Here is a 23,720-nt window from a genome sequence, read left to right as displayed (position 1 = left end):
TTACTCATGCAAAATAAGTGTTTATTTAATGACATTTTAACATTGTTTTGTCTTTATATGATAACTTTTGGAGAATTTAGTATGTCATGTACCATTTTTAACATGTAAAATATTTATTTGATTTTTGAATGATTTCTTAGAGCTCCACAATCACTCAAAATAGAATTATTTGATAGCATCTGATTCTCTTTTCATAAATGGATGTCCCAATTAAAGTAGTTTAGTGCAGAGTGTAGCATATATGCCAATACTGCTATTCCCTCACCGTTAGAAAGCTGTCTTTAACTTTTAATGGATTTTAAACTTATCTATATAATTGGTGCATTTTTTTTTCCAATAAGGACTCTTAATTAGAACAAAGTTATAACAGTTTTAAAGTGTTTCCGTGAAATTTGACTTTCAATTGATCAGGATATTACTATTCATGAACTTTTTCAGTTATCTACTAATTTTCATTGTTCCAATAAAGAAGTAACATGCAAACAAAGAATATTATTTTTTTAATATTTATTTGTTTTTAACCGATTGATAATTGGTTTACAATATTGGTTTGATTTCTGTCATACATAAGCATGAATTAACCATAGGTGTACGTATGTGCCCTCCTTCTTGAATCTCCCTCTCACCTCCTGCCCATTCCCACCACTCTTGGTTATTAAACACCAAATACTATTTTTAAAACTGCTTACTCTATCCTGAAACAGTTTTCTAAAGGTCTACTGAAATGAAAACCAAACTCGGATTTGCTCAGCTGCTAAATGAGTGCTGTTAACTGATCTCACACACCACTCAGTTTAACCCTTCAAGGCTTCTTGCGAATTTATACACCATTTATTAACTACTTATGTAAAGTTTCCATAGAGCACATCCTTGACATTAAACAGCCACAGAGATGAAGAACCAAAAGGAAAACTACTCAGAGCCGAGTCTGGTTAAGGATGGCAATAGGCAGCAAATACGAGGTAAGATTGTGAAAAGATCAATTTTAGCAACTGAGCAGGAGAAAACCTACGTGGAATTAGACTTTCAAAATGCCTTTCGTTATGTCAATGGAATGGCAGGAACTACCACTGCAAGTGTAAGCATTTACCCGCTTACATGATTTTATTAGTGAGGCTTAAAGCTGGGGTTTGAAACACAGCATTCTAATGTGACACATGTGCTGTGCTCTGCTTAGAAGAGTCGCTCAGTTGTGTCCGACTCTTTGCAGCCCCATGGACTGTAGCCCGCCAGGCTCCTCTGTCTGTGCGGATTCTCCAGGCATGGATACTGGAGAAAGTTGCCATGCCCTCCTCCAGGGCTACCTGCCCAGGCGTTGCTGCAATTTGGGGTCTTTGATCTACAATTCGTGAAGCCTTATATTCACTGAAAAAGGAATGGTATATTCTGGGAGGAGGATTTCAATGGTAGATGCTGCTTTGGGGTCCAAGTTGATGTCTTTGAATTCTCATGGATATGGGATCTTTTGTTCTTCTAAAATAACTGTCTCCATCACTTCTTTCTCAGTGTTTCATTTTCTCTCCCTGTAGATTCACCATCAGCTGGAGAGAAGCTCATTATTGTGATCCTGGGAATCATCTGTTTTGTGCTGATGTATACTATAGTGAGAGTGATAACTTTTATTCCACGTAAGTCAGATTTTGAAAGTTTATGATTGAATCTTTCATTTTAATGATCATCAGTGCCTCTAAAATTTCATATTATTATGGAATAGGACTCTTATTTTAATGTGTGCATTTAGCCTAAGTATTGAAGGGTTATTCTGAGACTGTGCAAAATATAAATTACAGAATGATTGTAGGGAAAATTAAATATATACACAGATATTTTCTGATTTCATAACTCATAGATATACTTTAGAAAACTTAAACACCTTATTGAGAAAAACAAATTAATTCTTGAGATTGCTTGGACCAAGTATTGTAAGAGGTGGTGGAGTCTCTTCTCTAAGGTTTTTGAAATATACCACACCCTAGGACAGAGGAGCCTGGTGGGCTGCCGTCTATGGGAAAGTCAGACACAACTGACGCGACTTAGCAGCAGCTGCAGCAGTCTTCATTACCTCATTAATTATTCTTAAAGCAATTTTTTCCAGATCATCCTAAATCCTAAAAACACCATGTTTAAACTAAAAACTGAAATTATTATGATCTATTTAAATAAAGTTAATATTTTAAAAGATTACTTCCATTTTTTTCTAGGTAACCAAATATCAGAACAGAATAAGTCCTCTCCAGTAACTAAGGTTCAGAAAGGTACATATTGATTTCAAACTTCTAATATAAATACAGTTTGTACTTTGTCTCTCTCTTAGGCTAGTGAAGATAGAAATAGATTTTGGGGTAGAACATAAATTATAAATATTCCTAAATATTCATCATAAGAGAGGCTTTCTCCCTATGCAACAATATGATCACCATATCCATTATAGGCAATTGACTGTAATTTTATCTTGCTATAAGACATAAAAAATATTGTTATTCTAAAACAGAGGTTTTTAGTATCATATCTAAGAAACCATTGCCTAATACAGGATCATAACTTTCACCTACGTTATCTAAAGCATTGTTTTTCCTTCTTCATGTTTGTGCTTCATCCATTTTCAGTTAATTTTCACATGTGACATAAGGGAATTATGATATCTTTCCACCCATTTATTTGTCTTGAATTTTCAACAATTTTGTTTTTGAAGTATATGTTTTGCACATTTTAGTTAAATATATTTCTGGATATTTTATTATTTTTGATCTATTTTAAGTGGAACATTTTTCTTAATGCTATTTTCAGGTTACTCATTGCTTGTGTTGAGATGACAAGCTTTTCCTTAAAAACGCAGCTACCTTAGCATCCCTAAAGGCTTTTTCATGATGTAATTTGTGTCTTCCTTATAGTCTTATCTCCATAAAAAGCACAGGTATAAAACTCCTGAACATTAACTGACATCTTAAAACTTAATTTATGCCGTTTTCTGCCCCATGTTATGTTTTCCTAGAGCTAATGAGGTACTGATGTCCCCGAGAGCTCAGTTGGTAAAATATCCGCCCACAATGTGGGAGACCCTGTTTTGATCCCTGGGTTGGGAAGGTCCCCTGGAGAAGGGATAGGCTACCCACTCCAGTGACATGAATGAGCGACTTTCACTTCACTTCAATAATGTACAGTAGAAGTTTTCCAGGGTCGATTACCAGAGTCTCCAATGGACAATGGAACACAAGAAGATTCCGCATCTGAAAGCATAACTTTCAAAGAGAAACCACTTAATAGAGGTATGTAGACAAAAGACTGAGACCAACAAGTATCTTCATCTCAGTCAGTTGATGACCTGCTCAATTTGAATGTTATTTTAGACTCAGCCAATTGCGAAGTCCAACTTTCATTTTGATTTAATTGGGGAAAAAAACTTAATCTTTCCCAAAGGTTAGATTCTCCTGTATACATAATATATTCTTTTAAATCACCATTTCTCAAAATAATATTTTTTCTGCCAAAAAATTCTACATATCTTTTAGCACATTTTGTAATCATTATTATATGCTCTCATATGGGTATATAGATCAGGGACTAGGTTAATGTATCAATGCTAAGTTAAGATCAGCTCTGTACCTATAGATTTTATTCAGTCTAGAGAGTTCAAAAAAGTTGTTTTCCCCTGTGAAGTCTTCTCTGTAGAGGTTGTGAGGGAAGACATTATTTTTCTAAGATTTATTTCCTAGAGAATTTTAATAATATTATGCATATATTTGGAGGGATGTTAAGTCATCTCCCTAAGGCCAGGAACTTCAGAAATGAAGTCCATCCATGTCGTGAAATCAATGGCTTTACAAGGACTAGAAACGATTCCTTAAAGCTAAGTTCCAGAGCATTCCTTTCAAGATACACACTGAATGGTCTCCGGACATAAAACACTCTTTTGTTTTCAAGGAAAGGAATGTAAAAGTAAATGGTCATGTTGTGGACAGAAATGTTACTATTTTTCGGATGAATTGAAGAACTTTGAAGAAAGTAAAAAAATCTGCAAGGAAATGGACTCCACACTTCTTAAGATAGAAGATAAGGAAGAACTGGTGACGTATTTCTGTTTTCCATTTCACACTGCGTTAATTCGGCCATCTGTTATTGATATTATTATTATTATTATTATTAATTTGGCTGCACTTGCTCATCCTTTCTATCTTAGGCTTTCTCTAGGTGCAGCAAGAGGGCATCTCATTCAGGCTATTTCTCTTGTTGTGGAGCATTGATTCTAAAGCGCGGTCTTACTAGTAGTGGTGCATGGGTTTAGTTGTTCTGTGGCATGTAGAATCTTCCTGGACTGGGGAGCCAAGTTATGCCCCCTGCATTGGCAGACAGATTCTTAACCACTTAACCTACAGGGAAGTCCTGTTGGCTAAATTTTAATGCTTGATAATATTGAGTGTCTGTAGTTTACAGTTGTAAGTGGATTCAGATCCAGACAGTACTCATATTAAAGTAAAATGTACAAGTAGAAATGAAATTAGAATTTCATTTAATTCATCTAATTCATCCGCAAATAGAATTTTTCCAGTATAATAATGTAAAGATGAACATGAACCAATTAGAAAAAAAATTGCTTAAAATATATCATTTTATTGGAGATAATCATATTTTCATACAGATAATTCATGGAATGTAGCTTTCTCCTCTCTGAAAAGAAAATGTCATTTTACTTCTAACAAATCAAGAAATACAACATTACCACTGAGTTTGAGGAAAAAAACAAAGAACTCTATATGAATTTAAAGTTGAAGATCAATTAATTCCAACTCACACTGAATTTTGCCTCATACTAGTTTCCAATAAAATTGAACTGAATATTTCATGATACTTATCATTATCTTTTATTTGAATAGAGAAATAACTTACTATTATTCTTTCAAGAAATATATATACTTACATTACAGGTTGACGAAAATTTTTTAATATTATTCTCTCAAAAATAAATAGGTACTAAGACTCCCTCAGTTTTCTGTACTAGTCCTTTACTCATATCCTTGGCTTTTAACAACTCATAAATAGCTATAAAAATATGAACTTGAAAACCATCAAGAAAACAAAGCAAATTTGAACCCAAAAAGAAGACATTTGTAGAGTCTGAACTAATCTCCTTTTTACTCTAAGGAGGTTCGCTGATGGCTCAGATGGTAAAGAATCTGCGTGCAATGCAGAAGATCTGGATTTGATCCCTGGATCAAGAAGATCCCCTGGAGAAGGGAAGGGCAACCTGCTCCAGTATTCTTGCCTGAGAATTCCATGGACAGAGGAGCCTGATGGGCTCAAGAACTAGTTTTAGAGTCATGAAGCCCTAACCTTTCATGCATGGTATCTTCATCAAAAATAAGTGCATCTATGAAAACCATGAAATTGAATGTCAAATTTTATGAATATATATGTAATTTTTTTCTGGATAGAGGAACTAAGTTTTTGCCGTCTTCTCTATGGTAAAAGAAACAAACAAACAAAAACTAAGGGTGAAAATTAAAACAGAATAAGGAAACAGAATTTATAGTCAGAAACCCTCTATTTGACTCTCTTTCACACATTACTTTGCTTGTAATAAAACTGGTTATATTTTATTTCCAACATATTTTAAGAAGATCATATCATATAGTATATATACATTGTTGTTGTTATTGTCATTTAGTCACTCAGTCATGTCTGACTCTTTTGTGAACCCATGGACTGTAGCCTGCCAGTCTCCTCTGTCCATGGGATTTCCCAGGCAAGAGTACTGGGATGGGTGGTCATTTCCTTCTCCAGGGAATCTTCCCAAACCAGGGATCAAACTGTCATCTCCTTCATTAACAGGCAGGTTCTTTACCCCTGAGCCATCAAGGAAGCCCCAATGTATTTGCATACATGTTGTAAACATTAACTTACAAGGTGAACATCAGTTACATTTGTATTTATCAAGTAATTTCCAGACACCTGTATAAATATCTCATCTGGTAGAAAAAGGACCACTTCTTCAAGATGCTCACTTCACAAAAAATAAGCACAGTAATTGTGAAACAAAAGTTTAAATGACATTGGTAAAAACCTCACATCTATCACACCTGAACCTCAAAATACAAACCAATTTTTCTCAGAATTTGTTCTTGAGCTACAAGTCTCAGTTTTGAAAGTAAATTAAGATATTTCAGTCTGAAGATTAAATAAGATAGGTACAGGACTTCCCTAGTGGTCCAATGGTTAAGATTTTGCCTTCCAACCCATGAGGTATAGATGTGATCCCTGGTCAGGAAGCTAAGAGCCCACATGCCTCTTGGCTAAAAATCCAAAGCATAACACAGAAGCAATATTGCAACACAGTCAATAAAATCTTTAAAAAATGATCCACATTCAAAAAATCTTTTAAAAAAAGATAGGTAAGCTAAGAGAGTGTTATTTTATGTCTCATGTATGCCACTATATTTAATAAATATAACTAAGAGTCTATATTGTTTGAACAGAATCAGGATGAAGTTGATCTTTATACTTTTGTTACTCAAAATAATAAAAATATTGAAAAGATTATTATTTCATTCCAAAATTATAAAGACTTTTTTTCTCATAGAATATATCCTTTTTATTGCAGAACTTCATTCAAAGCCAACTATCCTATTTCTATTGGATTGGGTTGTCTCGAAAAGGAAATCAATGGACGTGGGAAGATAAATCAATGCCTTTTCTCAAATTGTAAGTCTCTAGAATAGATAGTAATTAATAAGTTCCATATTCTAGCTTATGCTTCAAAAAGTATATAGGAAAATGCACACATTCAATATATAGACAAATATGCATACATATATGGACATACACAGGTGGCTCAGTGGCAAGGAATCCACTGGTAATGCAGGAGACACAGGCTTGATCCTTGTGTCAGGGAGATCCCCTGCAGAATGGCAACCCACTGCAATATTCTTGCCTGGGAAACCCCATGAACAGAGGAGGCTGGTAGACTGTAGTCCATGGGATTGTAAAGATCGGACATGACTTAGCAACTGAGCACACACATGGGCATTTCATGTACCAACAGACACACACATACAAAGAATTTAAGTTCAGAAAATGAGTATATATAGAAAGGGAAGATTTTCAACTTGATTGCTATAATCCTCATAAAGTATGCTTTTTAGGAAAGGCTAGGGAACCAAGAGATAGTTTCTTACAAGGAAAGAAAAAAAAAAAAAACCTTAACTTTAGACCAATATTTCTAATGTTTGCATTAGTGAATGTCTATTTTACATTATTTATATGCTTTTATTTTATGTTAAGGGATTGGAAAGAGTCAGACAAAGGAAACTGTGCACGTATTGCAGCAACGAAGATGTCTGCTTCTGACTGTTCCAGATTCATGCACTTCATCTGTGAGAAGAGGATAGCTTGTCTTGATACCTAATGAAACAACAACCAAAGACACATACAACAACTTTTCCTGATAAAAACTCAGACCCTTGGAAGTCCATCTGTATATCTCTCATTTCAGAATGCTTTGTTATGGACTGCATCTATATTCTAGCTTGATAGAGATACATTGTGGAGCCTCCACTTCTGCCTCTTTCAAACATAGATCCCAGATCACACCAGTTATGAGCACAGGTTGGCAAAGTGAGAAAGTATCAGTGTTTCTCAAGAACCTTAGGACTGTGTAGTCAATTTCTGCAACTCACACAGATTTAGTAAGTAATCTTGCAAACTGTTGTCACTGTCGTGTACATTTTACCTGGGATTTAATGCCAGGAATAAGTGAAGTCATTATTCTGTATCAATTGTATATGCATTTGCTTGATTCCTTACATTTTAGCTGAAAGACAGGATACTAACTGGAAAGAAAATAAATAGTATCTTGAATCAGATCTATGTTTGTGACCTACACCACAACTAACAGCTTGAGTGCTCTCTGGCAAGTCCAAACTTCTGGGTGTGTTTCCATGTTGCAAAGTGGCTGTACCATTCTGTATTCTATTAGCAGTGTATGACAATTCCATTTGCTTGTGTCCTGCCAACATTTAACATTGATAATCTTTAAAGCTATTTTTAATAAAGTTGTCGTATAATAAAGTGTGCTTATATTTGTATATCTCTAATGAATAAATGATGTACAGCAACTTTTCATATGATTTTATTAACCACAGATCTCCTATGGTAAAGTACTGATTAAAGTATCTTGCCTGTTTCTATTGGATTGCTCACTTTCTTATAAGTGAGGCACTATAAGAGGTACTACTATAATAAGAGTTCTTTCTTTATATATTTTGGATGCTAATATTTTATCAGACATGTGATTTATAAATATTGCCTTCCAGTATACCTTGTATTCTCTTAACATTGTTTTTAGAAGTTTAGATGAGCAGAAGTTTGTAACTAGATGAAGTGCAATTAATGTTTGAAATTTACATTTTTATATTTAAAAAGTTTTTAATTAAGAAATCTTTAATTAATCTGAACTTGAAATTTTCTCTCCTATGCTTTCTTCTAGAAGCTCTAAGTTTACACTGAATTTTATCTTCCATTTCAAGTTAAGTTTTGTATATAGTGCAAAATAAGAATTGAATTCTTTTAAAAAATTTTTTTGCAAATAGAAGTCTAGACACTTTAGCACCACTTTTGTGAAAATTGTACTCTTCTGTTAAATTATCATGGCACTTTTGTCAAAAATCAATTGACCATTTATGCATGAATCTATTTCTAAACTTTCTACCCTGTTTCATTAATTTGAATATTTGCCTTCTTTCACCAATATCTTGATTACTGTGAATTTATAGGAAGTCATGAAGCAATGTGAGTTCTCCTGATTTGTCTTTTTCAAAATTGTTTTGACATTTTTTATGCAAAGAAAAAAAAGTTTACTTAGTGGTCAGTTTTTATTATAATTCCATTACCTGGTATGGTACATAAAATCTTAGCTATTTGAAAAAATGGCTGATTCTAAGATAGGGTGATTCTAAGGCTGATTCTAAGAAGAACCTGGAGAGTTTTGTAGTTCTAGAAAATGGAGAAGCACTTAAATGATGGAGGTATGTCAACAGGCTTGAGGAACTAGGTAAAGAAATTACCAATGACCAAAGTTAGAACAATTTAAGCAGCAAAACCAAAATAAGAAATAGTATTGAATTACAACCCCAAAATTAAACATCCATGAATACACAGTAGTTTAAAATAATTGAATACTTAAGTAAATGAGGGAAATGAAACAAATCTGTACAGAAAAATTCTAAATAACTAATGTAGATGCCATTGCCTAAAGGTGATGGGACTCCTTATTCCTTAAGTACTTATTGCACATAATGATTTCCTTCCAAAGAAATTATTATACAGTCAAATGGAAAGGGAAAATAAGAGCAACTTTAGAGTGGAAAATCTGACAAACACCACCTCAGTGAGCAAAGGTAGCATCAACAGTGATAAGTCATGCTCACAGTCTGTTCTCTTGATGTGATGTGACAAAATTTGCACATTGTGTTCCTCCCCCAAACTTACAACCCCAATCCACAAATGAGGAAAATGTCAGACATTTCCCAATGGGGGATATTCTAAAATATATCTACCTGGTACATTTCAAGATTATCAACATCATCAAAGAGAATACAGAAAGTCTGTAACAGCCTAGGAGAACCTAAGGAGACATCATATCTAAATGTCATGTGGTTACCTGGATGGGATGAAAGGACAAAGCTAAAAAAATTAAGGAAGGTATAAAATATGGAACAAATTAAGGAATAAACTATGGATTTTAGTTACTAAAAATGTATACATGTTGGTTTATTATAACAGATGTGCAAATGCTTTAAAGAGGAAATTAGTACATAGTATAAAGAACTCTATACAATCTTCAAAGCTTCTCTGTACATGTATATCATTCTGAAAAATAAAATGCATTTTGAAAAATTAAAATCAATGTGTAAATTTCTACAAAATAAATCTTACTCTGTCTCCCATTTTTTAACTTTTTTTTTTTTTTTTTTTTTCATGGGTTTTAAAAATTGTTTTATTTGGGAAAAGTGCGTGTTACAAAAGGGCAGCTGCAAAATACAGAGACCTCCGCAACAATTAGTTTTGCTTTTATCTTTTTTTCTTTAAGTGAAAAGAACGAGTGATATCCGAGGCATCAGAGCAGTAGATGGACACATCCGGGGCACCTCCAAGTATAACTTTTCCTAATTGGAGGAAAATTGCTTTACATTGTTGTGTTGATTTTTATCATACAGCAGTGTGAATCAGTCATAAGTATACATATATCCCCCCCTCTAGAACCTTCCTCCCACCTCCCATCCCATCACACCCCTCTAGACTGTAACAGAAAACCAGGCTGTGTGTTTCTGATTTTGATTGACTTAAATTTATAGAGCAATTAAAGAAGAAAAGAAATCATCATAATGTTTTGATTTCCAGTTTAGGAACATAGTTTATTTAACAATTTGTCTTTCTCAACTTTTCTCGTTAGTATTTTATAATTTTCAGCATAAAAATGGTGCATATGCTTTGGTACATTTATACTATCAGCTTAATATTTTTGGTACTATTGCAAATGATACTTTTTGTTTATCCCAATTTCCAATAATTTAATTTTAGTATATGTAAATATAACTGATTTTGATATGCTGTTCTATCTGAAACTATGTTTAACTTATGGTTAGTTTTAGGAGGATTTGGGGGATATTTTGGAATTTTCTAGGCAGACAGTTTTGTCATTTTGCAAATAAACACAGTTTTGTTTTCTCTTTTGAAACTATGTAACTTTTTACAATAGAGAAGTAGAGTCAATGGATGTAGTAAATAAATTTATGGTTACCACCTAGACAGCAATTAAAAAGCAGAGACATTACCTTGCTGACAAAGGTCCCTATAGCCAAAGCTATGGTTTTTCAGTAGTCTTATAAGGATGTGAAATTAAAAGATGCTTACTTCTTGGAAGAAAAGTTATAACCAACCAAGACATCATATTAAAAAGGAGAGACATTACTTTGCCAACAAAGTTCTGTCTAGTCAAGGCTATGGTTTTTCCAGTAGTCATGTATGAATGTGAGAGTTGGACTATAAAGAAAGCTGAGTGCCGAAGAATTGATGCCTTTGAACTGTGATGTTGGAGAAGACTCTTGAGATTCCCCTGGACTGCAAGGGGATCAACCCAGTCAGTCCTAAAGGAAATCAGTCCTGAATATTCATTGGAGGAACTGATGCTAAAGCTGAAGCTCCAATGCTTTGGTCACCTGATGCTAAGAACTGGCTCGTAAAAGACCCTGATGCTGGGAGAGATTGAAGACAGGAGGAAAGGGGATGACAGAGGATGAGATGGTTGGATGGCATCACTGACTTGATGGGTATGAGTTTGAGTAAGCTCCAGGAGATGATGAAGTTCAGGGAGGCCTGGTTTGCTGCAGTCCATGGGGATGTAAAGGGTCAGACACGACTGAACAACTGAACAACAACAACAACAGAGGATAAGGGGGGTACAATAAACTGGGATATTAGCATTGACATATACACATTGTGTGTGTCAGTCACTCAGTCATGTCTGACTCTTTGTGACCCCATGGAATGTAGCCCACCAGGCTTCTTTGTCCGTGGGATTCTCCAGGCAATAATACTGGAGTGGATTGCCATTCCCTTCTCCAGAGACTCTTCCCAACCAGGGATTGAACCCTGGTCTCCTGCATTGCAGGCAAGAAGAACTCGACTCAATACTCTGAAATGACCTATAGGGGAAAATGAATCTAAAAACAGAGTAGATACAGGTTACTCCTAAGACAAAACAAAACAAAACATGTCCTCCCAAATATATGTTCATGAGTAACAGCCTGTTTGACTCTCAACATCTTCTCCTCACATAGTAGACTTCAAAGTGCACAGTCAATGTTCAGTGAAGACTGTGGAGTCAAAGATACCCTTCTATTTTCCATGTGATTTACTATGAATGTATATTAATTTCTGATTTATGAAAATATTTTAAATGAATGAAAACAGGATTGATGTCAGTGAATCACATAGTGTCAATACACAAATATTTTTTAAAAGTTTTAGATGAAGTTGTGGACAACTAATACAAAATAAATTACTGAGGAAATTGAAAGTACTAGTAATTAAAGCAATAAAAGCCCATATTTTTCTTGAAAAATATTTTTATAACCTGTACACATAGCCAGAACTTTGTTCCTCATAGGTTAGGATTGATTCATGGATTTTTAAAGTGTTATAATATTTCACCATTTAATTACTTTGTAATTTGAGAAATCTGGATTTGAACAATCATTAAATAATGATAAAATGGATAAATACACTACCTTGTAATTTTCAATAAATATTCTCTCTCATACAATGCCAAAAATAGGGTAATTCTTTTAATATATAAAGTATCTTCCAGGCAAACTGTATTTGATTTAACTTTTTTCAACATCTAATATTCGTACTATATATACTAAAAACAAGTTTATAAATACAAAACTGTATTTCTTTTAATAGAAAAAGAATCATACCACAAAACCATTTAAACTTTCAGATTGCATTGAATTTGAAGATGAGGGAATTTGAACACTGGAAAATTTATTGCTAACCAGGCAGGTAACACCAATAGCTGTGGAGAAACCACCCCCAACACACACCAAATTTAACATCAAAAAATGAATTAAATATTTCCCAAAATATCTGGAGACATAAAAATTATATTCTGCATAATGAATATTTTTTACCCACTTTCATTTTGATTCATTCTTGTCTTCACCTGGAGAATAAAAGTTAACATTAGATATTAGGTAACATGAATCCCAAGATAAGTTATTTCCTGAAACAATCCAGAGCCCTCCCAAATTCTACGTAGATTACCTGTTCTCCTGTATCCCTCTTTGTTCAACAGTGTGACAACAGAAGCATGGGTTAAGTGCCCACACTACCTGATAACACCTGTGTCTGCACCTTGAGATTGCACCAATTGGAGGACAAGCTTGGTCAGAACACACAGATAGGATGAGCTATCTCGGCTGGCCTCTCACCTCTGCTTTGACACTAGGAGGTTCTTGTTTTTGTGTACACCTGGCTTCAGAGACATGATCTCAGAAAAAGGTAGCCAATGATCAAATAGCATTCAATATTCCCACACAGAAATTTTCCACTGGTTTCAGCATCTCATTTGCTTCACACTCTGTCAGACAAGGATCATAGAGAGCAAAAATGCCAAATTTTATCATCATTTCATAGCTCAAATTAAACATGAACTTTAGCAGCCAACATAAACTTGACAACTCAAGGCCTCTTTAGACTCTCATGAGGGTAGGAAATAATCAATAACTAAATCCAAAAACTCTAAGAATAAATTACTTGACACAATTTATAGATAAAAATAAAAATGATCAAACTATACAGAAATATCAACCTATATGTTTAAGAAGCATTCTAAGGATACCCAACATGATTGATACAATACAGTAAATATATGCAATATTGGGTTGACTAATTTGAATAATGGTAGATTTCCATTTCTTTCTTGTGTTCTCTTTAAATTGTCTGAAGAGACAGACAATGGCTTTCAGAAAACTGACAGCTATAATTGAAAAGTTTAAAATTTTGAGTGGGTTTAAAATTTGCCCTTTAAAAGCATCAAAGTCAAAATGATCTGTTCCACTAGCCATAGCAACAATTAAAAAAGCATCATTTAAAAATCATTACATGTGTAAATATAATGAGACTGTCTGTGCCCTGTTTAACTCCAGAAGTAAGTTCTATTTAGGCAAGGCACAAAGGAAAAAGGATTGTATTTTGTTTTTTTTAGTCTTTTTTCTCTTATGAAAGACGTAGATCTGTGCACCCGAGGGCCACCCGTGCTCTGATACTTTACCATTTTTTCTTAGAAATGCATAGTAGTAGCAATTGAAATGAACTCTATGTTAGTCACACCATTTGTAGTCTTTTCAAAAACAGTTTTCCAAAGTTGTGGATTCCTTCTATGAATAAAAGTGCAAAATTGCTTTTCACCTTTTAAAATAATGGTAGCACATTTTTGAGATCCTCTAGTGTTTATGCTTATAGATTTGCCTTTAAATTATTATATATTCTTCCTAAGATCTAATGGTAAAATTTTAGGGACTAAGTTTCTTACGTTAAAAAAAAAAGGAAAAGCAATCCAAAAATTCTCCAGTCAAGATGACAATAGAGCTTTCTCCTAAAGGCAAAAGAGCAGTTTTGAGGCATGTCTATGAACTATAGGTATTATCAATAGGCTCACAGATATTAATCACTCTGCTTGGTTGCTCTACATCTCTGCCTACTTTGTCAAATTTCGCAGTTCCAAATTGTGTTTTTTAACAGAAACATATTAAATAGGATTTTCATATGTAATGAACCATATTATAATTTAATTATAAACATTATTGTATCATATATTTAAGTAATATCATGGCTCTGAATTTTTAAAAAGCTGAACAGTTTTGTATTTTATAATGTTTAATATTAACAGGTTAACTGATACACATTTATAAACATTGTGGGAAATCTTAAGTGAAAACAATAATTAGAAATTTTATTTCTTGGACTTTTTAAAGTAAGCATCCACAGAGGTAATACAAGCTAAAATTCAGCCTTAAGATGAAATACATAAAATAAAACAGAGAGGGGAATATTTCATGACGACATCAGTAAACAGAAAAAAAGTGGAATCATAGCAAGATTAAGCTAAACTAATATCAAACTTCATGGCAAATAGATGGGAAAACAGTGGAAACAGTGGTTGACTTTGTTTTTCTAGGCTCCAAAATCACTGCAGATGGTGATTGCAGCCATGAAATTAAAAGATACTTACTCCTTGGAAGGAAAGTTATGACCAACCTAGACAGCATATTAAAAAGCAGAGACATTACTTTGCCAACAAAGGTCCGTCTAGTCAAAGCTATGGTTTTTCCAGTGGTCATGTATGGATGTGAGAGTTGGACTATAAAGAAAGCTGAGTGCCGAAGAATTGATGCTTTTGAACTATGGTGTTGGAGAAGACTCTTGAGAGTCCCTTGGACTGCAAGGAGATCCAACCAGTCCATCCTAAAGGAGATCAGTCCTGGGTGTTCATTGGAAGGACTGATGCTGAAGCTGAAACTCCAATACTTTGGCCACCTGATGTGGAGAGTTGACTCATTTGAAAAGACCTTGATGCTGGGAAAGATTGAGGGCAGGAGGAGAAGGGGACGACAGAGGAAGAGATGGTTGGATGGCATCACTGAATCAAAGGACATGGGTTTTGGTGGACTCCCGGTGTTGATGATGGACAGGAAGGCCTGGTGCACTGTGGTTTATGAGGTTGCAAAGAGTCAGACACGACTGGGAGACTGAATTGAACTGAATATCAAATTTATCATAAAGCAGGCAGAATATATACTCTTATGAAAAATTTTCCAAAAGCAAAAGTCTCACTAAAACTATAGGTTTTGTTTGAGGAAAGCTAAATCTCTCCTATGTGTTATTTATTTATTTTTCTAATTGCAGTATAGTTAATTTATAATTTGTGTTAGATACTTGTGTACAGCAAAATGACTCAGACACATATATAGATACATATATATATATTTGATCATGACATATGATCCTTTATGTGTATTGTTGCATTCAGTTTGCTGATATTTTGTGAGGACTTTTGCATCTATATTCATCAAGGATATTGCCTGGTAATTTCCTTTTTTTGGTAGTATCTTTGTCTAATTTTGATATCAAGATAATTGTAGCTTCCTTGAATGTCTTTGAGAGTGTTTCCTTCTCTTTCAATCTTTTTCAATCTTCAATAGCTCAAGAAGGATTGAGATAAGTTTTTCTTTGTATATTTGGTAAAATTCACCAATGAAGCCATCCACACCTGAACATTTGTTTGCAGGGTGTTTTTTTCTTTCTTTTTTTTTTTTAAGTACAGATTCTATTTCACTTCTAATGACCATTGTTCAAAATATCTCTTTCTTTCTTCTCCTCACTTTTGGTAGGTTGTACTTTTCTAGAAAATTGTCCATTTCTGTGTGTTACCCAATTTGTTGACATAAGTGTTTGTAGTATTTTCTTATTTTTTTTTTTATTTCTTCAGTATATGTTATTATTTCACTTTTTTCTTTTTCTCTTTGTTTACTTGGGTTCTTTCTCTTTTATCCTTGGTGAGCCTGGCTAGAAGGATGTTGATTTTGCTTACCTTTTAGAAAAACAGTTCTTTTCTTTATTGATATGTTCTACTGTTTTGGTATCTATTTTATTTATTTCCTCTCTGATCTTTGCTATTTCCTTCCATCTTTGGGCTTTAGGTTTTATTTGTTACTCTTTTTCTAATTCTTTTAGGTAGTAGGTTAGGTTATTTGAGATTTTCTTCTTTCTTTTTATTTTTTTATTGAAGGATAATTGCTTTACAGAATTTTGCTGTTTTCTGTCAAACCTCAACATGAATCAGCCATAGGTATACACTTATCCCCTCCCTTTTGAACCTCCCTCCCATCTCCCTCCTCATCCCATCCCTCTAGTTTGATCCAGAACCCCTGTTTGAGTTTCCTGAGTCATAGAGCAAATTCTAGTTGGCTATCTACTTTACACATGGTAAAGTAAGTTTCCGTGTTACTCTTTCCATACATCTCACCCTCTCTTCCCCTCTCCCCATGTCCATAAGTTGATTCTCTAGATTTTCTTCTTTCCTGATGAGTCCTGTATCACTATGAACTTCCCTTTTAGAGCTGCTTCTGCTGTATCCCATAGATTTTGTAAGTGTCTTTTCATCATCATTTGACTCCAGATATTTTCTGAGAGCTTGTTTGAAGGTTCTAGCTGGGAAACGGAGCTGCTCATATACCCTTGACTGAAGACTAGTCCTCCTCTATCAGAGATGGTTGTCCTCTTCGACAGAGCGTGCAGCTTCAGGAAGGACACACATGGAATGTTGAGAGAGGAAAAGGACACCCGCCCAGCCAGCCAGATCAGCTTAATAAACCCCAGTGATCAATGGGGTGACAGATGTCACAATTAGATCACCCTCGTATCCTCCAGGTATTTTCGAACTTTCTCTTTCATATCATTGTTTACCCATTAGTTCTTAGTATCCATGAAATCTTTTTTTTTTTTTTTTTTCTTCTTTTACTTTCTCTGGTTTATTTCTAGTTACATACAGTTGTGGTCAGAAAAGATGTTTGAAATAGTTTCTGTTTCTTTACACAGAAATGTAATTTCATTACATTTCTTGAGACCTGATTTTTGTCCTGGAATGTGATCTATCCTTGAGAATGTTTCACGTGCACTTAAAAAGAATGTGTGTTCTGGGCTTTTTATATGTAACATCCTGTAGACTTCAATTAAGTTCAACTTTTCTATTGCGTCATTAGGAATCTCAGTTACCTTAATGATTTTATATCTAGGAAATCTGTCCAGTGATGTCAGTGGGGTGTTAAGATCTCCTACTATTATTGTATTCCCTTTAATTTCTCCTTTTATATCTGTAGTTTGTTTCATGTATTTAAGTGTTGTCACTTCCTATACCAGGAGAACTTCCAGGCCCAGGGATCGAATTTATGTCTCTTGTGTCTCTTGTATTGGCACGCTTTACCACCAGTACCACCTAGAAGCCATTCATATATTGAGTTCATATATTCTCAAGTGTAATATCTTCTTCTTGTATCTTTTTATCACTATACAGTGTCCTTCTTTATCTTTCATTATGAACTTTGTTTTAATGTCTATATTGTCTTATACAAGCATCGTTACATGTCCTTTCTTGTCATTTTCATTTGTATGTTCTATTTATCTTGTGATTTAAGTCATCTTTTCCACTCCTTCCCGTTATTTGGTTAGGTGATATTTTTAAAAATTATCTTTTATTGAACTGCATAGCTTGACTTGAGTCTATATTGTTACATCAAATATTCCTAATAAAAAATAACTAGACATGACTGGAGAATGAATTCATGAATGACATAATGACTGTTTAATATTTCAATCTTAGTCATGGACAGGTATTTTATTAATATATTTTTCTTATTCTTTCAAGGGCATGTATGTTTGTCAAAGAAAATATGAAGATTAAATTTTTGATTTAATAAGAATAAAACTGAATATAAGAACTAGGGCAGAGAAATAGAAATGTCATTTTTGAAAATGATGGTCTTTGTTCCAGGTACAATATGGTTGGAAATGTAGTAATTTTGCAGAATAATTAGTGACAAATATCCTTAAATGTTCACTGAAAATGGGATTATGATTTTTAGAAATTTTTCTATGACAGTAGAAGTGAAATAACAATGGATGTGAGGAAACGTGTATTCACTACCAAGATTTAGCAACCTAATTTTAAAAGTAAAACTTGAGGTATTCTAAGTTTGCAATGTGTGTGACTGAGAAGGAAACAAGATAACTACATAGGTGATTAAATGTCCATCTCCTCAAATCTTATAGAATAAGATAACAATATCTCAGAGCCATTTAAAAATGGAAAATCTAAATAACACACTTAAGAGTTCCATTTGCCCTATTAATTGCAGCCCAAAGTCTCCTATTATCTGGAGGTATGTGATGTATAATAACATGTTAATATATTTTTGCTCAAACTTTATAAATAGATTCTTGGAAAGGAATTCATTGTATAGCAGAGGCCAAACATGATTCCTCATACATGTATTAGATTGAACTAAAGAACCTAAATTTTTAATAAAAATCAGGTTGAAGTAACTTCCTAAAGGCTAATTTAAACTTAATTGTAAGTAATGATAGTATGCTTTTAGAAATCAAACATTCCATAAATGATATACTATACTAATTAAAGATGCTGATATAAATCAGAAAAGTCCCATAGAAATGAAGACTAAAATGATAATTAAAACTTAAAATTATTGAGACCTTGTAAGTCAGATTGAGTGTTCAGTGCTACACATGTTATATAATACATAAACCTATTTGCTTTTAAGATTAGTAATATAAGCTACTAGATAATAACTTTTTGAAGGTCACATTTTGTAAATTTAAAAGCTGTAATTCATTTCCAGATATTTCTGACTACTGCATCAACTGTCTGAATTATTAAGTTATGTTATCTGTATTTTTCATGAGTAATCACCATCACTTATACAACTAAAATGACCTTTACTAACTTTAACATCTATAGGATCTTTCTGGAAGTTTGAACCAATGGTATTCTTCCATAAATGACCTATACTTATTTATCATTTTGTGGTTCAAATTTCAACCATTACATCACTTATCAGCAACTTTTGTAAAATAAGTATTTTTTAGTCTTTTTATTTCATTTTATTTTTCTTATATGTGTTTAGGGTTCCATGTAACATTTTCCAATGTATGAAGCGTTTCCTCAATTTTTAATGATTTCTCATAACTCCTCAACCATTCTAAATAAAGCCCATTTGTTACCCCTTTTCAACAATAAATGTAAGTCACTAACTAATGTAATTTAATGCAGGAAATTGCTGCATATGCCAATATTACTCTCTCCTCATCCTTGAAGAACTCAGTCTTTAATCATTATTGAATTTCAAAATTATCATAAATATAGGTGAATCTCTCTTGTTAGTACAACATTTTAATTTTAATACAAGCACTATGATGGTTTTAAAATATTTCTGTGGAATTTGATTTTAATGAGGGTATTATTAGTCATAAACTTCTTTATTCCTCCCTAATTTATTGCTTTTCATTGTTTCAACCAACAATATATTGTCAAATACAAAATATCTTTTTAAGAAAGTATTCTATGGTGAAATGCTTGGTTAAAGTACTGAGGAATTTAGAACCAGTCTTTAAGTTTGTTCAGCTGCAAAGGGAGCACTAAGCTCTTTGTCCCACCCATCTTGTTATACTAAGGTTCTTATCTCACATACACCACTCATTACTCAGTTCACTTGGAGCACAGTCCTTGACCTCATTCCACTGCAGAGATGAATAAACCAAGGAGTAACCTATGCAGAACTGAAGGCAGTCAAGAACTCAAAGAGACAGAAAATAAAACCTAAGGTTTTTAAAAGTTCCAGTTCAATAACTAAGCAGAAATTAACATATGTAGAATTAAAGCTTCAAAATGCTTCTCAGAACCTTCACAGGGATGACAAGAACTACCACTCGAAAGGTAAAACACTCACTAGTCACACAACTGAACTGTTCTGGGATGTGCAGCTGGGGTGCCGAGGGGTGGAGAAAAGTAGGGGATAAGCTCACATACTTTTCTCATTTTCAGGAAGAGAGCTTAAAATTGGTTATGTTATTCTAATGTGAAATCCAAAGGCTACTTTGATTCTGACATTGCTATAATTTGAAGTGTTTGATCAGCAACTCATGTAGCATTACATTTGCTGAAAATGCAGCATATATTAGAGAAAGACTACAGGGGTAGAAACAGGCTGGGGTGCAAGTTTATATCCATAACTCCCTGTTCATGTGGGCTCCAGTGCATGGAAACTCTATGCAGCCGTCCCCATCACTCCTCTCTCACTGTTTCCTTTTCTCTCCCTGCAGCTTCACCATCACCTCCAGAGAAGCTCATAGATGGGATCCTGGGAATCATCTGCCTTGTCCTGATGTCCACTGTGGAGACAACGATCATTGTTACTCCCTGTAAGTACATTTTTGAAAAACTGGAAGGGGACTTTTCACTTTAATGATGGTCAGTCCTCTAAACATTTCATAATATTATAGAATGTGCCTGTCATTAACATACATGCATTTACACTAAATGCATAATGTTATTCTGTATTTGTCAAAAATACAAATTCAATACAGGATAATTACAGAGAGTACATATATGTATATTCTGATTTCATAACTCAAAAGCATGCTTTAGGAGATTGAAAGATCTTATTGAGAAGCACAAATTAATTTTTTTAATTAATTTTTGAGATTGGTAAAAGAGGGTGAAATCTGTTCCTTTAGATGTCTGAAATGTACTTTTTCACCAAATCTTCATTACCTAATTAATTTTTCTTGGTAAAATCAGTTTTATTTCAGGTTACTCTAATCCTAAACAATAAACTGAATTTCAAACTCACAACTGAAATTTTTATGATTTATTTAGAGCAATATTAATTTTTATAATGATTATTTTTGTAGCTACTGTAATACAGGAGCAGAATAACTCCTCTCTGATAGCAAGATTCCAGAAAGGTACATAATGATTTAATTCTCTGATGTAAATGCAATTTGTATTTTGTCCCTATCTTAGGCTAGTGAAAATAAGAAAAGATTAAGGCATAGAACATAACTTATAAAATCAGACAACAAACATTCCTAAGAAATGATCATGGGAGAGTGCTTTCCCTAAGCAACAGTATGATCACCATGTCCATTGTTGGCAAATGACTCCAATTTTCACCTGCTGTAATATGGTAAAAGACAAACAATTTTGCTATTCTAAAATAGAAGTTTCACTTCTTGATTTTCAAGATGTGTTAAGAGAAGATAATGTTTGCTTTATATGAAGACATAAATTGGGGTATGAGAGACTGACCCTGTCTGTGAATGTATGAGTGAGATTTGTTTTATACGTACCATCCTTGAGGGTGCATAGATATGTTTTATGTATATAATACATATATATATATACATACATACCTGTTTATATCTATGCATACATGTAAGTTAACTTCTATTTTTTTAAATTCAAATTGCCTTTGAATAGTAATTCACAATCATTCTCCAGAATTTCGCTGTGGTTGCTATCCAAAAGAGTAGTTTACATATTCCAACAATTGCTATTCTATTCGTTTGTGGAAAAAAGTGTTGAATGTGAGTTTGATGTCCTGCACTACTTAGAATTCTATTCTGCTTTACATAGATAATGAAGAGGAAATGGTAAGATATTAAATGCTTCCAATACTTTGTTAAAGGCTTGATTCGGTCAATATTATCTTTGTTAGAATTCACTTTTATTTTTCGTACATATTTGTAGTTTGTCTAGTGATATTTGTATTATTATACAATTTGTATTGTATACAAATATTAATACTTGTAGTTTGTCTAAGATCTATTAATAGTCCATTAAACAATGGAATATGACTTTATGATACTTTATTTTCATTTTAAACCATTAATGCACATTTGGTGATTCCCAGTTCTTCTGCTCCTTGTCAGCAGGTGTTCTGATGGGTCACCTTGTAAGGCTCACCCGTGTTGCCCACAGGATTCTCTCAACACAGGAGGAAAGGCTGACCTGTGCCACCTCCTACAGCCAGGTCAATTGCTCCTTCTTATCCCTCGGGCTTAATGTTAGATACAATTCACAGCTGTCAATATCCCCAAGTTGTTATACAAGGTGTATTCTTTTGTGGGATCTCTACAATTAACTCATGTCTTTGTAAATTTCCCTTTGTTAAATGGCCCTCAAAAAAAAAAATGAATTTTCCTCATTAACATTAGAAAACAGAGAAACTGATAAGTATAAATGTTTAATTTTGAATCGAAAGTACAGACATTGATTAATATTTATGGCAATATTAAAAGCTTTCAGCTTTCAACTTTTTGTATTTTAGTGTTACATTAGAATCTAACATGCTCATTTATAGCATGTTAAAGAATGAAAGACCCTATAAAAGAACAAATCTTGACTTACATTTTAAAATTAATAGAAACATTCCATTAAAAGCTGTTCAAGTGAAAATTCTTTATTTGGGGCTAGAAATTTCTGATATCCCTATCAATTATATCATGGATTCCAGTCTCTTGTGAAGGTCGAGGTCATCCATGGATGTGGCTAAATGGTTCAACTTGAAAACTACAATAAGTTTTTTTTAAAAGATTGCTATATAGAGGAGGAAAAATACATAAAGAGAAATTTTTTAAAACAATATAAATGCATTTGTTTTAGTCAAATTATAGAAAGCTGAAGGAAGATATTGAAAGTTAATAAAATGTTGATATCAATGTTGAAAAATAGGCTACTCTGTAGTCCATTTTCCTAATAAAAAACTCATTGAAATCTTGTTAAAGACATAATTAACCATTTTAAAATATCTTGTATTCCAGTTACTTGGAAAATGCCACTGTTTCATGAGTTGTCTTCATAGACTATAATAGAATTATGCATTTGTTTCGATTACAGCATAGAAGACTCTTTACCTGGTGAACGTACTGTGTTATACTAACCTTATGGGGAATAAGAGCAGAAAGTTGTCAGTTTCCAAAGGCATATAGTTGCAAGCATAAACTTGAGAATTAAAATATGATTTTGGATGCTGTTGAGTAACTTGAACTTTTATGAAATGGAAATAATATTCTGATTGAATAAAATTTTAAATGAATTGTATTATTTTTTCTGATAATGAATTTTTTTCAAAAACAATGGAAATATAATTGTGTGTGCTCATTTGCTCAGTTGTGTCCAACTCTTTGAGACCACATGGACTGTAGCCTAGCAGGCTTCTCTGTCTATGGAATTCTCCAGTTAAGAATACTGGGCTGGCTCCATTTCCAGTTTTTTAAGGAATCTCCACACTGTTCTCCACAGCGGCTGTACCTGTTTGCATTCCCACCAACAGTGAAGGAGGGTTCCCTTTTCTCCACACCCTCTCCAGCTATTATTGCGTGTCAACATTTTGATGGCGGCCATTCTGACCAGTGTGAGATGATACCTCATTCTGGTTTTTGCTTTGATTTCATTTCTCTAATAATGAGTGATGTTGAGCATCTTTTCATGTGTTTATTCACCATCTGTATGTCTTCTTTGGAGAAATGTCTGTTTAGTTCCTTGGCCCACTTTCTGACTGGGTTGTCCATTTTTTTGGTATCCAGTT

General features: G+C 33.6%; 1 protein-coding gene and 1 pseudogene across 4 annotated transcripts; both read left to right on the top strand.

Moving 5' to 3' along the window:
* The first annotated feature begins 857 nt into the window (after positions 1–857).
* Positions 858–9,797, top strand: LOC136172139 (C-type lectin domain family 9 member A-like). 4 transcript variants are annotated; one of them, XM_065941276.1, is made up of 7 exons: positions 858–962; positions 1,530–1,628; positions 2,202–2,255; positions 3,165–3,266; positions 3,922–4,064; positions 6,596–6,696; positions 7,276–9,797. In XM_065941276.1, exons 1-7 carry the CDS (start codon positions 893–895, stop codon positions 7,397–7,399), a joined length of 693 nt encoding a protein of 230 aa, XP_065797348.1. In that variant the 5' UTR covers positions 858–892; the 3' UTR covers positions 7,400–9,797. The 4 variants fall into 4 exon arrangements, with proteins under 4 accessions (XP_065797348.1, XP_065797339.1, XP_065797357.1 ...); XM_065941267.1 differs by having other exon boundaries at positions 3,162–3,266; XM_065941294.1 differs by lacking the exon at positions 858–962 and adding an exon at positions 1,250–1,379 and having other exon boundaries at positions 3,162–3,266.
* Positions 8,993–23,146, top strand: LOC136167282 (NKG2-A/NKG2-B type II integral membrane protein-like; annotated as a pseudogene).
* The last annotated feature ends 574 nt before the right edge of the window (positions 23,147–23,720 follow it).

This window comes from Muntiacus reevesi, chromosome 1, assembly GCF_963930625.1.
Source record: "Muntiacus reevesi chromosome 1, mMunRee1.1, whole genome shotgun sequence".
NCBI lineage: Eukaryota > Metazoa > Chordata > Mammalia > Artiodactyla > Cervidae > Muntiacus > Muntiacus reevesi.
This window is presented reverse-complemented; position numbering and strand designations above follow the sequence as displayed.

What these genes read in the sequence shown, in the direction of transcription:
- LOC136172139 (XM_065941267.1), top strand. Translation starts at nt 893, where the DNA reads ATGAAGAACCAAAAGGAAAACTACTCAGAGCCGAGTCTGGTTAAGGAT. An exon ending in AGTGATAACTTTTATTCCAC is followed by an intron (nt 1,629 to 2,201) that starts GTAAGTCAGATT and finishes ATTTTTTTCTAG; the next exon opens with GTAACCAAATATCAGAACAG. An exon ending in AGAGAAACCACTTAATAGAG is followed by an intron (nt 3,267 to 3,921) that starts GTATGTAGACAA and finishes TTTGTTTTCAAG; the next exon opens with GAAAGGAATGTAAAAGTAAA.